Source organism: Caloenas nicobarica, chromosome 3 (genome assembly GCF_036013445.1).
Source record: "Caloenas nicobarica isolate bCalNic1 chromosome 3, bCalNic1.hap1, whole genome shotgun sequence".
Lineage (NCBI taxonomy): Eukaryota > Metazoa > Chordata > Aves > Columbiformes > Columbidae > Caloenas > Caloenas nicobarica.
The window spans coordinates 34,456,946-34,473,376 of record NC_088247.1 but is presented as its reverse complement, the minus strand read 5'-3'; the positions used below and the strand labels follow the sequence as shown (position 1 = coordinate 34,473,376).

At 46.2% G+C, this 16,431-nt stretch overlaps 1 protein-coding gene across 1 annotated transcript; it reads left to right on the top strand.

The window, feature by feature from the left end:
* The first annotated feature begins 13,307 nt into the window (after nucleotides 1-13,307).
* On the top strand, nucleotides 13,308-15,625 carry HTR1B (5-hydroxytryptamine receptor 1B). Its single transcript, XM_065631970.1, has 2 exons — nucleotides 13,308-14,510; nucleotides 15,543-15,625. Exon 1 carries the CDS (start codon nucleotides 13,308-13,310, stop codon nucleotides 14,445-14,447), a length of 1,140 nt encoding a protein of 379 aa, XP_065488042.1. The 3' UTR covers nucleotides 14,448-14,510; nucleotides 15,543-15,625.
* Nucleotides 15,626-16,431: the final 806 nt, after the last annotated feature.

The window sequence follows — 16,431 nt, the reverse complement described above, 5'->3', positions numbered from 1 at the left end:
GTCAAAACACTGGTGTGTTACCGATACCCTTCTAGCTACCAATACAAAGCACAGCACCAGGAGGCCTGCTGTGGGGAAAAGAAACTCCCCATGGAGTTCATGGCAATCCCTCATATCTCTTACTTCATTAGTCTGGTCCCTATTTTCTCTAATTCCTGTGATTTTACAGCAATTCATTCTGAAAGTCAAACAGCACACCGTCAGAATCAGGTCACCCTTATTTTCTTAACGCATGGTGCTGACCAGTGACAGAACAAGGCAGGACCCAAATCCTACTGGGATTTTAACCCAAATGGTGATTCTCCTCACTCCCATCCGTATACAATACCTAAAGTGGCAAGCCTACCTTAAGGCCACAAAAAAAAAAAAAATCTTCATTGCTTCGTTAGCTAAAGCTACTTTTCCAAAATTTGGTCATTACTATTTATTAATTCCTCATGGCTATGTCCAGAAGTCTTGATGCATAAAGTGAAGAACCATAGAAATGCTGGCTGGAGATGGATCCTCTGGAAGTCACCCAGCCTGACCTCCCCTGGGGAGCAGACCTGTGCCAGCACTGGGTCAGGGCAGCCTGTGGCTTTGCCTCACTGACACAGCAGAGGCAGAAGCAGCTCCTCTTTCAAATTGCCTCCTACCTTGCTTCTATTGATTAGTTTATGAAATGGTAAAGTACATCTGCAATTTACTAGTGAACAGCTATGTTAGATATCTATCTTTTAAAGTAAAGTGTGTACCTCTGATTTTATACTAGTTGTGTTTTGTGTTTCTCCTCGAAGTATTGAGAGCTTCACGATTCTCAAAGTAAACTAAAGATTTTTCCAAATGTGCTGTAAGAAACTTCCTGACTGCAATTTCCCATTGTTACTTATACTAACTATCATAATGATGAACAATAGATTCTTCCCTTCCTTTTTGTGATTGCTCTTCACATATATTTATTTATATCACACATACACGTATATATACATACATGTATATACATGTATATGTATTATATCTCACATATAATTCAATTATATATGTATTGGTGTATATTAAAATCTATATATGATGGTATATATCATATATTTCTGATCTCTATCTATATAATCGATCTATATCTTTCAGTCTTCTTACACTAACTTCAAGTAATGAAGGGAAAACAACTTAGAAGAATGGTATAGGAAGAACAGTAATGATACCACAAAGTTAAATATCACAAAACGAAGAAATGGGGGCGTAAAGAGTGGAAGACGGCAAGTCTGGTTTACCTATGGTAAGAAGTTAAGAAGGAAGCTTGATTGTCAGCTATTTGATTACAGGCTACAGAGAAGTATATTGGCAGAAGTCATTTGATGCCAGGTACTCTTTAACTGAACAGACAAAAACATGCAAGGACCAACTGCCGAACACCGAAGTCATCCAAGTTCGTGTTAAAAAGCAGATGGAATTTTTTATCAGAGGAAGCAATTTACCAGTGGAGTAGCTTAAAAAGGGATGTGGGAGAATGACTTGGGATGGGTCAGCACCTCTGCCTTGTGTTCCTGAAGATTTGTCTGCTTTTCTTCCAGCTATGTCAGCTGGGCTGATAAAATATTTTGCCTCTTTCCCTCCTCCATGTCCTGATTAGCACTCCAGTCACAAACTCTTGAGTCAGAGTAGGGTTGGTGAAATTGTGAGGCCTGTGGTTATGGTAGAAACCCCTAATACTCCTTGGGTCTTTAAAAATCTATTACTTGACCATGGATTGCAAGAAGCCTCAAACAGGTAGATATATTTCCCCAACTTTATGTTGTTTCTGTACACAGACAGCTCCTGTTTCTTAGAACCAGTTGCAGGTACACTCAGTCTGCCGTTCTATCATCCCCCTATATTAGCATTATCGTTCCAATCCCTAACATTCTGTGATTCTGTGATTCCCAGGACTCTCTGCCGCTATGATTGTTCACTTCTCAATGAATTACATTTACTGCTTACTTTAGTAATATCATCTGCATTGATCACTGAGTATTTTATAATCAAGAGAAGGATTCCCTCCCTGAAGAATCACGTTTACTTATGCTTTTGATTTCTGCTATATAGTTATGACAATGTTTAACTACAGTTACCTTCATATTATCAGGGTAAAGGAACTTAAGCACCTAGCAGCCCCTCTACTCTTTCATCTTTGATCATGGATAAATAGGGAAGGATGGTATCATAGGAGTACCTGACCATTTTCTTTCTCCTGTGTATGAATTGTGGTTATGGATAAATGTTACATGTGTTCATCAAGGTCTTTGTGTTTATCTAAACCTGTTCAAGCATAATTTCCGCTAGCCTAGTTATGTATGAGCTCCAGTATCAGTCTTTTCTATTTTTCACATTAGTTACATCAGTTCCTAACCATCTCATTCTACATCATGCCAAGCTGAGTTTGACTCCAGCCTAAAAAATATTGTTAAGATAATGCCATTATATTGAATTTTTCTTGCTTGCAATAGGTGGATGCTCAAATTCTTTAACAAGTTTCAAATATTCAAAAAATGCTATCCAGTATGTAAGTAACACAGGTGGAATTTAACTGCAAATTTACAGTCTTATACTACTTAAATGATAGTGAGGTTTGGTCCTTATTTTGTCAAAATTGGGTTTTGGTCCCTGAGATAATTTGCTGTTCATTTTCCACACTTTCACATTCCTGACTTTCAAAGTAACCCACACAAACCTTTCCTACAGAGATACATCCATTTGCAAATCACACCCATCTGAATATTGTATAATTTAGTGAAGTTACTGCTCGTATAATTTACTATTGTCAAGATGTAGAGATTTAAATTATCTAAAACAGTTGAATAAATATCCTCAAAATCCTTTAGTGCTTTCCTTGCATCTGGCAGTGCCCACAAGTGTTCTTCAAATTACAGAGGGTAAAAATGTGCCCTTTAAGTTTCAAATATATCAAAATGTAGAACCTTCGCCAAAAGAGCCATAGACCCATTTCATTCAGTCATCCATTTTCAAGGTCACATTAAGCACGATTATCATTAGACATCCAAGTAATTAGTTTCTTCATTTCTCTACTTTTGGGTCTTTAGTAAATCTGATAGGTAATTCAATGGAAACTGCTGATACATCACTGAAAGTCAAAGGAGTTGAAAAGCAGTAGGCTGACCCCTGTAAATGAAAACAGAATAGGGTCCAGAAAAAGGAGTGGAGTACCAAGAAGACAGAAGGAGGCTTTAAAGTATGCTTAAATCTCCAAAACAAGATTAAAGGACTCCCTCCATTAAGGAAAGGAGGATATCTAAACAAGCTCTAATAATTTTCATGTAACAAATGCAAGAAAGGGACCATGCACGATCATGAGCTTCCAGGTCTATCTGTACTCATACTGTTTCAGCCAGATAATATTAGGCTGTCAACATCTGACTAACCCATGTTTCATGATGAGACGATGTCTCAGAGGACTTTGTGTACTTAATGGCAATCAAAATGGCAAAGACTGAACAATGCTACCAAACACTGGCTTTTTAATAGGGAACTACTAAAATCTTACAGTTCTCTTTGAAGCTAAAATCTCTTTTTGCAGGAACTGACAAACTGTCCCTGATGAGGAAATGAGCACTGCTGAGATCTTACCAGATTCATATTGAATCAAATAGAAAAGCAACCTGCATTACTGGATGTGTCACCACTGATCCAAAGGCCAGCACAGTGGTAGACAGGAGTCTGGTGTTACAGACATCTGGTGTTACGTATAGTACTTAACCAGTACGAAAGTCAGCCTTGCTGAGGCAAGGAACGTGCCCATAATGAAAGAGATTTCCTAGAATAAATGTCAATATTCACACCACAGCCAAAACAGAAAGGAAGATGCCTGGAAGGTCACTGATGGTAGAGACTCCTTCTACCACACCGAGGTGCCTAAAGTTTTATTTTAAGTATAACCACTTTAGGCAAAGGGTTAGGTAGGATCACTTAGGATGAAACCCCCAGTTCTTCCAATCAAACTTCAAGTGAGAAGTTGTCATGTGGGAAGACTTTGGAGAACTTGATCTCTTAGGACAGATAAGAAGCAGATGCAGAAGGGAAAGGGGAATTATGATCTCGGCTTCCCAAAACCCCAGTCTTTGGGAATATATTTTCTAGCAGGTTTGTGGGTTTTTTGGTGTGGTTTTTGTTGTTGTTGTTGTTGTGGTGGTTGGTTGGTTGGTTGGGTTTTTTGTATTTTTTGTTGGTTTTGTTTTGTTTTGTTTTTTGTTTTGGTTTGGTTTCATTTTGGTTTTGGTTTTTTCCCTTTTATCTCTACAGGTCAGAACTCAGAGCTGCAATAGAAGTGAACAACTGGGTGCAAATTACATTTTAATAGTCTGCTCTTTTACTTCCTTTTATTTCTGAATAGTTTCATAAAGGAAATCAGGGACAGTTCTTCTTTTCTTTTCCAAATAGTAAAACATTCCAGTTTTTCTCAAAGAGAAAATGAGGAATTTTTACATTTTGTAAGTTCTGGTTGATCTTGTTTTGAACTCTGCTGCACTGATCATGTCAGTTTATGTGGATCAGTCATATTTGTCATTTGCTACTAAGAGTATTCCTTGTGTGGTTCCTGGATTACTAACAGTGATTTCTGAGCTATACAGAAAAAAATCAGCAGAAGAGAAGATGTTGTTAACAGTTACTATTGATATAAAAGCAACTTATAGCAAGCCACTCAAAGCCCAGGACCCTTAAAGCTATTTTCAAGGCTCTGCAGGCACTGAGAGAACATATGTAGTCTCTGTTCTAAAGAATTGCAGTCCAAGATTAGCATTAGCAGAAGCACACAGGTGGGAGAACATCGGCAAACAGAATACTACCAGGAAGAATAATAGGTAGCTTCATCAACAGCCTGACTGTTATCAAGTGTGTTTTGTAGGCATCACAGCAAAGGGGGATTTTTAGGTAAGATAATCAGGATATCTTTGCCTGCTAAAGGAAGCTTCTCTGAAGCTTGGAAAAGCAGTAAGACTGAAATAAAATAAGACTCTGGAAGGACCAGCATGTGAGGTTAGTGGGAGGCAGTAATTGACCTGAATATGTGATGAGAAGCAGGTAAACTTCCAAAAGCTTTGAAAGTCATGTATAGAAAATTTGCTTGTTAGTGAGGTATTAGTGGAGAAATGAGATAAGGGAAGGGATGAGGAGAGAAGGGGGTCACGGCCACAACAGCAGGCTGTGGAAATGTGGAGTAGCATTTGGGTAGGTATGTTGCAACTTCCAAGGCTAGAAAAAAATTACAGAAACATGATAGAAACCTGGTCGGTAGATTTAGCTGCTAAACCTCCCTAGCTCCACTCTTAAGCAGAGGCAGCTTGGACAATGAGTCTTGGAGGGATATGGAAGGATGTTCTCCCTCCTCCTTCTTGGTGACCAGAGTGTGAGCAGGGTAGGGGAACAGAAGGCTGGGCTCCCACACAGAGGTGTGCTCAGCTGCAGGAGCAAGACACAGAAAAGGAAGCTTGGAAGTGGGGAGGAAAAGATTCACAACTAAGATGAAAAGTCATAAGAGATAAGAAAACCAAAGGAGGGAAAAACCCAGAGAGAGTTTCAGGTTGCTCCTTCCTTCTTTTTTTTTTTGTTTGTTTGTTTTTGTTTGTTTGTTTGTGTTTTGTTTGGTTTTTGGTTTTTTTTGGTAGATGTATATTTTTCTCCTGCTTGGTAAGAAGACTGCTTGGCTTTGGAAGCCTTGACTTTCTCTTAAAGGTGTGAACTGTACCCTCCTTGAAGAGGTGAGCTGTATACTCAACATGCCTTTGCAGACTTCCTGGAGCACAGAGGTAGGACTATGAGGAGAGTCACCATTGAGGAAGGGGTGTCCTACGGCAACTGAGCCATGACATCCCAGAAGGCACCGGTCAGGGAAAGAATCAGTCATACAGATAATGGACCAGGTTACATTTATCAGCATATGGACTCATGTTTAGAAATCCTTAACATAGAAACACAATGAATGTTATCTAATGAGACTATAAAAATAAAAATTATCTTTCAGTTCCAATAGTTGCACTGAATTAGTACTCTTTACAAGAATAAAGAGGCAGACAGACAGGCAAAAGAATAAAGAGGTAGACAGACAGAAAAACAAATGTATAACAGATAAACTAACATATAGACATAAACAGACAGATAAAACCTCCCTTTTATAGCTTTTTATACGTAAGGTTAGTAGCAAGGTTTTCCCAAGGAAGGAAAAGGAAACCCATGAAATTTGCACTTGAAATATAAAAGTTAAAAAATAAAATTGTCAGATTCTGCTTCCTCAAAAATGGAGATGATCTTGTAAATGAGGTCAAGGCTACTTCTTCCTTTTTCAAAATCCATTAACATTTTAAAGGCTTCAACCAAACACAAGTTTTTTTAAGATCAGCTCAAAACCTCTGTCTCACAGAATCACAGAATGGCTCAGGTTGGAAGGGACCTCTGGAGATCATCTAATTCAACCCACCTGCTAAAGTAAGTTCACCCAGAGTAGATCGCACAGTAATGTGTCCAGGCGGGTCTTGAATGTCTCCAGAGAAGGAGACTCCACAACCTCTCTGGCGGCCTATCTGAGCATGTTCTACCTGATACCTCAGTCCTTTAAGACTGACTTCTTCTTGTAAAGAAAAATAAAACATCTTTCTAAATAGAGAGCACATATAAGTGTTTCAGTTAAGCATTCCCTTCCCCAGTAGACACACATATTCACTAGACATGAAGAAATGCAGTTTTACAGGCTTCTATGAGACCTGTCTGTTAAACAATCTTTGGATAATTAAAAGGCTGGAAAATAATAGCAGGCCACATCTTTAGATAGCATTGAGCTATAGGCTCCTCAAATCATTGAGGTGATGCTGGTCCAGGCTGCTGTCTGGCTCAGCAATTTTACTTGGTTACTTTTCTCAAAGTCAGATGAGGTACAGTTCTGCTTCCAGCCAGTGGGACATGCCACTGGCTCCTATTTGGCAGAAGCTTAAAATGACACAGTGTTATTTATCTACCTCTCCTGAGCCTTTGGCTTCTCAGAGTCTTTGCTTTCTTCCTCCAAGAGCTGCACATAGAGTAGTGGTGATGCTGGTGGCCTTTGCTGGCTGGATTATTCTTCGGTAGAGTGAATTTCACACTTTGCTCCGTCTAGATCAACAGTTTCATAACAGCCTCACTCCAAGACCAGATTATGTTGGATGTAATTGGTTTGCAGAAACTCACACGTCACCAGAATGAGATAGATCCTCAGCTGTGCACCACCTTGCAAAGTGCTGCTGAGAGTAACTGCACATATCTCGAATCCCTCAAAGGGATCCCTCCTGACCTTGCAAAGCTCTGGAATTGAGACAATGCTGTAGCCATTCGCTACTGCTTTAGTTTTGCTGCCCTGCTATGCTGATGAAAGTAGGCCTACAAGATCTTTATGGTCTCCCATATTTCTTCCTTTCCTGAATTTTCAGCATGTTGTACATGTCTTTCTCCAAGCCTCTTGCTAAGCAGAACAGACAACTAAATTTTGCAATTAAGTCTCATACTGCAGAAGAAACTGTTGACTAGTAAACACTGACATCCTAAAAGGACTCAAATTAATGGGTAATGTGTTTTATTAAATTAGCAGCCCAAATCTGCATGCCAGCAAAAGCTCCTAGCTTCTGATTACCTCAGGGAACAAAGAAGACTTGAGCGTGTTTATAAATAGTGGCAGTGGGCTTAGCATATGTTACCTTATTTCCTAGATAACTATTAATTAGCCATGCAGAAGAACCAGATCCTTAGTGGGAAGAAATCTTTGTAGCTCTCTTTAAATCAATGTTGATGTGCTGCTTTCACAAGGAAAAGATTTGATTCTTAATTTTCAGCAATTTTACTTCTTTGCTGTGATTCACTGCATTGCACAAGTTTCCGCTAAGCTTTCTGCAGTAGTAGCTTGTTGCTTTAAAATGTGTACAGACTTTATTTTTAAACACAGAATTCAGTGTTTCATTTCTGAAAACCTGATATTTGCAACCCATTTGAAATCATCTCTGGATCCTGAAAGTAAACCATTACAGATTTCATCCCCTAAAGCAGGAAGAAAGATCTGAACATACTGAACCAGGCAAAAGCTTTAAACCTGATAGAGGTCCATATCTGAAAGTGGAGGATTTATCTTCTGCCAGGTCTGAGCACAGAACATGAGATTTTTTTCATTTGAATCCCTACAGAATCTAAACACTGGGTTCTTTGTCTGAATAGGTGCTCTTCTCTCTTTTTTTCTTTTTTTTTTTCTTATGTGACAAACAGGAGTTTCATTGCAGACAGATCTCACCAGGTTAAAACCCTTTCAGTTGTACAACTGAATACAGACTGAACTGTAGGGATGAATGCTCAGCCAGACCCTCTGGCAGCAAAACAGGCATTTGCACTGATTTTAGCTTGAATTAGAGGCAGCCTAAGATGGAAACCACAATAATGAGGAGGCAACCGCCCTTTTCACCCATGCAGTCATTTCTGCTGCTTTGTCATGAAGCAGGAGAATAATGGGGTGTGGAAGGAGAAGAGATGGGGCAGGACTGAAGTGGTTTCCTGTGGAGTATCTGCAGGAACATCACTGAAGAGCAAACCCCTTGTAGATGAATGAGGAACAGTCACCAACCTCAACTGCTACCTCCATGAACTGAAATGTGTCAGGGTGGGAGCAGTGTCTGAAGATGAAATGGTAGAGACAGTGTAAGGGGGAACCGGAGTTTCTTTATGTTTGACCTCAGTGGCCTACTTGAAGAGTAAATGAATACTCTTCAAGAGAGTATTTGAGTGCTTTTTTCAGCAACTGTGCCTGACCAGTATGAAGAATACGAAGATAGCTCAATTTGACTTTATTCCCTTGGGTCAAGAAACTCAGTGTATATGTGTGCCTATTGAGCCCATGTTCTTGTTTCTTTTCCTGGATCCTTAGAGTCAAAATCAAAACCAGGCCCAGATGTTCCTTATAATTAAGTTTCAGTAACTCAAGCTGGGTGTTTTTATTTTGACTAGTGACTTAAAAGTGTTGGCATTTAAATGGCCTGAGCTATATTTCAAAGTTAACATTGAGAAACTTCACACATATATTAGCATTATTTGTCTGTTGGCAAACTCAACAAAATACCACTGCGTTGATTTACATAGTGAAGGTTATCTTTGCTAACAGAAGGACTCAGAATTTCATTATTTAAAGTATGAGGATGAATCTCATCACAGTGCAGGAGGCTACAGATGGCATTACACACAACTTGCCACCTGAGCCAAGGGCAGAGGTGAAGTTTATATTGTGCACTGAGCCCGGTCTTCAAATATACTTAAAAGATCCAAAAAGCCAAAACCCACACAACATTATCTGTGGCGAGGACAGATCTTACTGTAGGATGAGGACTTTTCCTTTCTGGTACTTAGGTTTGTTTCTATTTGTCTGTCTTCTCTCTAATTTATTTATAAGTCATGGATGACATTTATGCCATACATGGGCAGTTTGTGATGCAATAAACCAGTAATAGGCTCACTTTTCATTGCCGTTTCTATATTTGAGTATTTTAGTACATCAAAATCTGGATATAAGAAGTATTAACAGTCTTATGCCAGCAGAAAGAAATTAATTTTATACCTGCCTCTGCACAGAAGCCAAAAGCTTCAGGAAATAGGATATCTTCCCATAAGCATCTTTTCAGATGCAATTAGGAGAGGGGAAGGTAAACAGTGAAATGCAAGCTTCAGGGTCAACAGCACAGCAGTGAGATATGATCGTTCATGTGATGATACATATGATTTACAATATGTTTCTGACTGGCACTCCAGAACTCCGGTACTTATTGCTGATCTAGGTAGAATCCGGTTCCTGCTTTCATCAAGCCTTGTCCTGTGGGAGCCCAGCCACAACATGTGTGCAGCCTGGCTGGGCAGAGAGGAAGAGTAACTTTTTGAAAGTCTGAGTCCCCCTTGCTTTGACATAAATCCTGGGAACCAGCATGCACAGCCTGAAGAAAGCAGCAGCTACAGTATCTTCTGCATGCCCCATCAGCAGTGATTCACAGCACCAGGTCCATAAGATGAGAAGCTGGCTTTACTTTCTTGCTGCAGCTATTCCTAACCCAAGCCTGAGGCCCTGGAGGGAAGCATGGAGAATGTTTACTGAACCTACCCAGGAGAACCAAGTGATCCTTGCGGGAAGTCAAGTGAAGTCACCATAGCTAGATCTGGCATGTTCTGGGTGAATGTTTTCCTGACCACGGGCAGCCATACTATATAACTGAGTAAGAAACAAATGAGAACAACAGAAGAAAACAAAGAAGGGAGGACAAAAGCATCTTCTTGACAAAACAAAGAGGGAAGCAATGATGAATAATAATCCAGAATTAATAGAGAAGGGCAACAGCAAAAGCTGTGCACAGAACACAGACATTTTATAATAAGAGTAAACAGTGACATTAGTAGGGTGGCCAGAGCTCATTGCCCATTCACATAGTACTTGTCTGCATTACACGACATGACTGATGGCAGTGACTAGGGATAGAACATTACCATGGGAGGCTCTATAATTTTATCACAACAGTCTTTCCACAAGAGGAAAGCTACTCCAGACCTGAATGAAGAGACTAGCTTTTGTTCTTCTTATTATTGGTGTTTCAAATTTAAATCAGTCTCAGATAGATAGCCCTATCTGGGAAGAATGTTGAGCTATGGAGGCTTGAGGGCAGCTGCCAACTTAAGCACAACTAAATTCAGCCAGAAATGTCAAGCAGAAGTGGGAGCAATAGCACGCTGTGTTAGAAACCAGGATTACAAAATCTCTGCCCATCAGAGAAGCAGGAATAATGTAGATAGCCTTATATTATTGTTTTTAATGCAGTAAAGCCTAGAAGCTCCAGCCAATTACCAGGCTCCACTGAGCACAAGGAGGCACCACAAAACAAAAACATGGAAACAGACCAAATCCTATCCCAGGCCATTTTGGGAAAACAGAAATGCTAACTGACGTTTTATCTACCTATCAGTTTGGTGAATGTAGGCAAACTTTGACTACCATGCTTTGATTAATCCAAGGCAGTCCCCTTCCTACCTTATGTCCCAAGAGAGCCCAACTAAAGAGCAGATTTGGAACTTATTTTACAAAATCTCAAGCACTGTCACTTCTTTTTTGATCTCAAGAGACCTCTGGGTGCTCAGCGCATCCCAAGATCAGGGCACCTTGCCTAGTACTGAAATAGGGAGGGAAAGAGTTTTCTCCGCAGGGCTCTGGCAGTGCTGCCCTGGCTTGCTCTCAGTTCAACGCTTCTCTTCCTAGAGCTTCCTCACCTCTCTGAGCCACAATGCATCCTCTCCAGCCTCCTCTTGTGGTTCTTCCTTGATCTGCATCCTCTCAGCTGTGCCAGTCTCTCTTGCTCAAGGATGACCAACAGGGAGCTGAGGTTTCACCCTGCCCATAAGCTCGATGTCCCAAGCAGAACAATGCAGTGCCTGTCCCTGCGTGGTGCTGAGCGTGGCACAGCAAGGCTGGGGGCACAGGGAAACGGTTTGCCTCTCCACCACAGAGGAAACCAGCCAGGAGGAGATATCCAAGAGGCAAGTGCCAAGAGTTCGCAGGGAGCTTAGGCAGGTAACAGGATATGCAGGCATGCACAAACATGCCTCCGGACTTAAACCCTTGCATCCTCTTTCCTAGGATTGTCGTGGCATCTTTGGGAGATTTACTCAAGGGCTGGAGCAGAGACATTTCAGTGAGCTTGGAATTACCCTGATCTAGCAAAAAACAAGCTCGCACCTCCCTTTGTGTGCAAAACTTCCCTGCGGTTGCAGAGAGCAAACGCCGGCAGGAGCTGCGGGACTTCGGCAGACGTCTGCTCCGGGTGCACCTCCTGAAGGGTCCTGCAGTTCACGTAAGGGCTGTTCAATCACGGATGTGCGTTTACAAACACACATACACACACAAAGTGGTAAAAAAGCCTGAGGCCGGGAGGCGCTGGATTGCTGAAAGTTTAAGTGTAAGGCAGGCGATGTGATCCGGTGGGATGTGCAGCCCCCGCAGCAGCGGGACCCGCCGCGCTGCGCTGCAGAGCCCCTTGCCCGCCGGGAGGGGCTGACGGACCCGACCTGCCTGCCCGCTCCGGCTGCGCTCCTGCCCCGCACCATCCTGCCCACTCAAGCCCTTCCCCGCACGCCCAGCTCCGGCACCAAGCGGCACCTGCAACGCCGGTGTGGGACAGGGCGGTGGAGCAGCCACCCCAACACGGTCAGCGGGGTCCATGGGGAGCCAGGCATCACCCAGCCCCGCGGCGCAGCGGGGACGGTGCGAAAAAGGATGGGGCCAGGTGAAGGGCCAAGAGGAATCGCATCCCTCAGCCCCGTGACACCCCTCGTCGGGCTGAGGGGGGATGGGGGGCTGCTTCCCATCCGCGCTGCGGTGGGGCAGGGGCGGGGAATGAGCCCGGGCTCCTCCCGACGCTTTCGAGGGCAGGGGCGGGGGATGGCAGTAGGGCGGTGCGCGGGGCCGGGGCGGGCAAGGCCCCCCCGTCGGACGGCGGGTGGGTGCGGGAGGGAGGGAGGGCCGAGGGAGGCAGCGGCTCCTCCTCCGCACGCAGGCGGGCAGCCCGCCCGGGAACGGCACCGGTTGCTCGGTGCCGGCGGAGCCGCGCCGCGCCGCCAGCTATATAAGGCGCGGCGACTGCTCACCGCTCCCTCACAGCGGCCCGTGTCCGCGGCTGCCGGCTCTGGGCTGAGGCCGGGCCCCGACAGCATGGCCCGCGGCGGGGCGCCATGGGAGGTGGTCTCCCCCACTGCCTCTCGCGGACCCTCCTCCTCCTCCTGCTCCTCCCGCGGCGGCGGCTGCAAACTTGCTGCGGCGGGCTGCGCGTGAAGGCAGGGTCCAGCGGGGCGGCTCCGCTCCCCTCGCAGCCCCCGCCGCTGCGGCCGCGCCGTCGCGCCCGCAGCCCGGAGGGCGAGGCCGCCGCCCGCGGGCATGCGGCGCCGCCGCTGCGCCCGTCGAGACGCGGTGCGGGGCCGCGGGCGCCGGGGCTGCACCTAGGGGCGGCCGGGGCGGGAGCCCCATGCCCGGGGCTCGCCGTGCTCCGTGGGGAGGCGGCGGGGCAATGAGCTGGCGGGGCCAGCGGGCACGCCTGGCCCCCGGTTTGCCCTGCTCCCTCGCCCGAGGGGAGTGAGGCTCCGCGCGGAGCCCGCTCGGTGCTCCCGGAAGGGCGGGCGGGCGGGCGGGAGGTGGTGCCGGCGCAGGGATGCTGCAGCCCTTCCCCGGTGCCGACGGGGTCCTGCCGGGGTAGCAGCCCCGCCGTGCCGGGCCGCACCCCGCCGTCTGCGGGGGCGGCGGCCGCGGAGGGATGGAGCCTGCCGGCCCCTGCCAGGCGCCGCTGCTCCCCGCCAACGACTCTTACCATGGCCGAAACTGCACTGCCCAGGAAGGGATCTACCAAGATGCCACCCCTCTCTCCTGGAAGATCGTGCTCACCGTCGTCCTGGCGCTCGTCACCCTGGCCACGGTGCTCTCCAACGCCTTTGTCATCGCCACGGTTTACCAGACGAGAAAACTCCACACGCCGGCCAACTATCTTATCGCCTCTCTGGCCGTCACCGACCTCCTCGTCTCCATCCTCGTCATGCCTATCAGCACCATGTACACTGTGACTGGCAAGTGGACGCTGGGCCAGGTAGTCTGCGATATCTGGCTGTCCTCGGACATCACCTGTTGCACGGCGTCCATCCTGCACCTCTGTGTCATCGCCCTGGACCGCTACTGGGCGATCACCGACGCCGTCGAGTACTCCACGAAACGGACTCCCAAGCGGGCAGCGGGCATGATCGCTCTGGTGTGGGTCTTCTCCATCTGCATCTCCATGCCCCCTTTGTTTTGGCGGCAGGCGAAGGCCGAGGAAGTCTCTCACTGTGTGGTGAACACGGACCACGTCCTCTACACTGTGTACTCCACGGTGGGAGCCTTCTACTTCCCGACGCTGCTGCTGATAGCCCTCTACGGGAGGATCTACGTGGAAGCCAGATCGCGGATTTTGAAGCAGACGCCAAAGAAGGCAGGTAAAAGACTAACGCGGGCTCAGTTAATCACAGACTCCCCGGGGTCGTCCTCCTCTGTCACGTCCATAAACTCCAAGGCCCCCGAGGGATCCAGCGAAACGAGCTCTCCCGTGTACATGAACCAGGTGAAGGTGAAGGTCTCGGATGCCCTGCTGGAAAAAAAGAAGCTCACCGCCGCTAGAGAGCGGAAAGCTACAAAGACTTTAGGGATTATTTTAGGAGCCTTCATCGTCTGTTGGCTGCCCTTTTTCATCATCAGCCTGGTGTTGCCTATTTGCAAGGACGCTTGCTGGTTCCACATGGCCATCTTTGACTTTTTCACGTGGCTTGGATATCTCAACTCCCTCATCAACCCCATCATCTATACTATGTCTAACGAAGACTTCAAACAAGCTTTCCACAAACTCATACGTTTCCGATGCACAAGCTGAAAATGTTGAATGCGATGTGTTCTCCGGGGCTGACCCCATGCACGCCCGTGCCCGACGCCACAGGTAGGTGCGATCCCCGCGCCCCCGCCGCGACAAGCGGCGATGCTCGGGGCGGGAAGGCCGGGGAGTGGGGAGAGATTGGGAATGGGGGGAGGAGGTGTGACCCCACCAATAGCTTTTTCATCCCATCTCGGGCAGGACCGGCTGCTTTCTAGCCCGCTCTGAGGGGTGGGGGCGAGCCCCGCGGGCGGGAGGCGGGAGCGCCGTGCAAGGCTCCCTGCGAGCCCAGCCGTGCCGAGCCGTGCCGTGCTGTGCCGCTGGTCGGGACGGCCCGGCGCTCCCCTGGCTGGTGTTCGGCCCCTTTGCAAGTGGCGGCGAACAGCGACGATGCTGCACGCTCCTGACATTTCACAATGGGTGTGTGTCGTTCCCTCCTCGGCCCCCCCGCCCAGCTCGCAGGGAGTGACTCACGGCAATCTGCTCTTTATTCCAGCTATTAAACCAATCTGCCGCCATTTCGTATGCTAATGCCCGTGTTTAGACCAATTAGTACTAAACGGCATTTGCTTTCCATCCCGGCTGCCGAGCTCCCCCGGGAGGGGCGGGCCGGGGCAGGGCAGGGCCGGGCAGCCCCCCCGCCGCAGCGGCGTTCCCTGATGCCGCCTCCCGGCCCCCGCCGGCAGCTGGAGGCATCGCCAGACAGCCGGGGATGCAAACCCCTCGGCAGGGAGTCGGATGAAGTCCCGTTGCCAGCGTCGGGTTGTTTGTTTGGTTGGTTTTTGAAAGGAATTAAGGTACGACAGGCCCCAGATTAAGGCTGCTGGTAAAGTTCAGCCTACTTTCTGGCCTCCTTACGGCTCTGGCTGCTCCTGCTGGGAGCAGGCATCCTGCGAGGAAAGCTGCCTTTCAGCCACCGTGAAAGGCATGACACCTTGATGTTTCTCTTCACACACAGAAAAGCTGTGCCTTTCTGTGCCTCTGACAAAAGTAGCTGCCAGCTAATCGCTAAACTCAGCGCCACGTTCTGCAGAATACGTACTTGCCTTTATTGTGATACTTTAATAATTCTGCCAATCTTTTGCTTTTTGTCTGCAGAATCAAGTTGCTATTGTAAAGACCTACTGCTTGAAACTTCCCCAAGCCCAGTTGCCAGACTCATGATGCTGCAAAAACGTCAATACATACTGCCACCAAACTGCTCAGCTCTGCATTTCAGCGTAATGACTCTGGCAGAGATGCTGTTCCAATAGTCACGCAGATCAGTTGCAAAAAAAAAAAAAAAAAAAAGAGGGCAGCCTCGAATCAAGGTCTATAATTCATCTGGACTGAAGAAAAAGTTTGAGAGTAAACTCCATTTATTTTGCAGGCTTAACTTCTTAATTTGTTCTCCGGCCAGTTGTAGGGGTGTGCACAAGAGCACAGTTGTCTCTGTCTGTGTTGGTAGCATAGTTGTACTTCTGCACACCTGTAATTTCTTTCTTTCAGTGGAAAGAGTTGCTCCCTTCACTTATGAGGCCAACAGGAGAAAAAAATCAGCATTTAAAATAGGAGCATTGCAGTAAATTCTGTAACTGACTCCTTCAGCTGAACATGTGTGAGAAGTGACAGTGTGCAAAAGTTATGTCTGTATTCCAGAACAATAGAAAAAGCAAATGCTGTAGAAACAAGAGTTGTAGACCTGTTCAACTGCACTGCATATCTATAGTCTGTCCTCATAGTTGCCTTTATAAAGTAAATACTTCTTGCTTCTACTCCATAACTCAAGAGCAGAAATCAAGAAGTCCAATGACCTTTTCCATAAACCAGCTGGGAATAGAAGTAGCAGTTTGATGTTGTAACCATGTTTTCCATTTTGTGTCAGTTGCACACCCTTACCGCATGAACCACTGAGAAATTTAGAATTCTCTAAGTAATTACATTATTTAGTGTATTTTGTAAAGAAGTGAAGCAGTCTGCTCTTTCCAAAGAGCTATATCACCTGCAA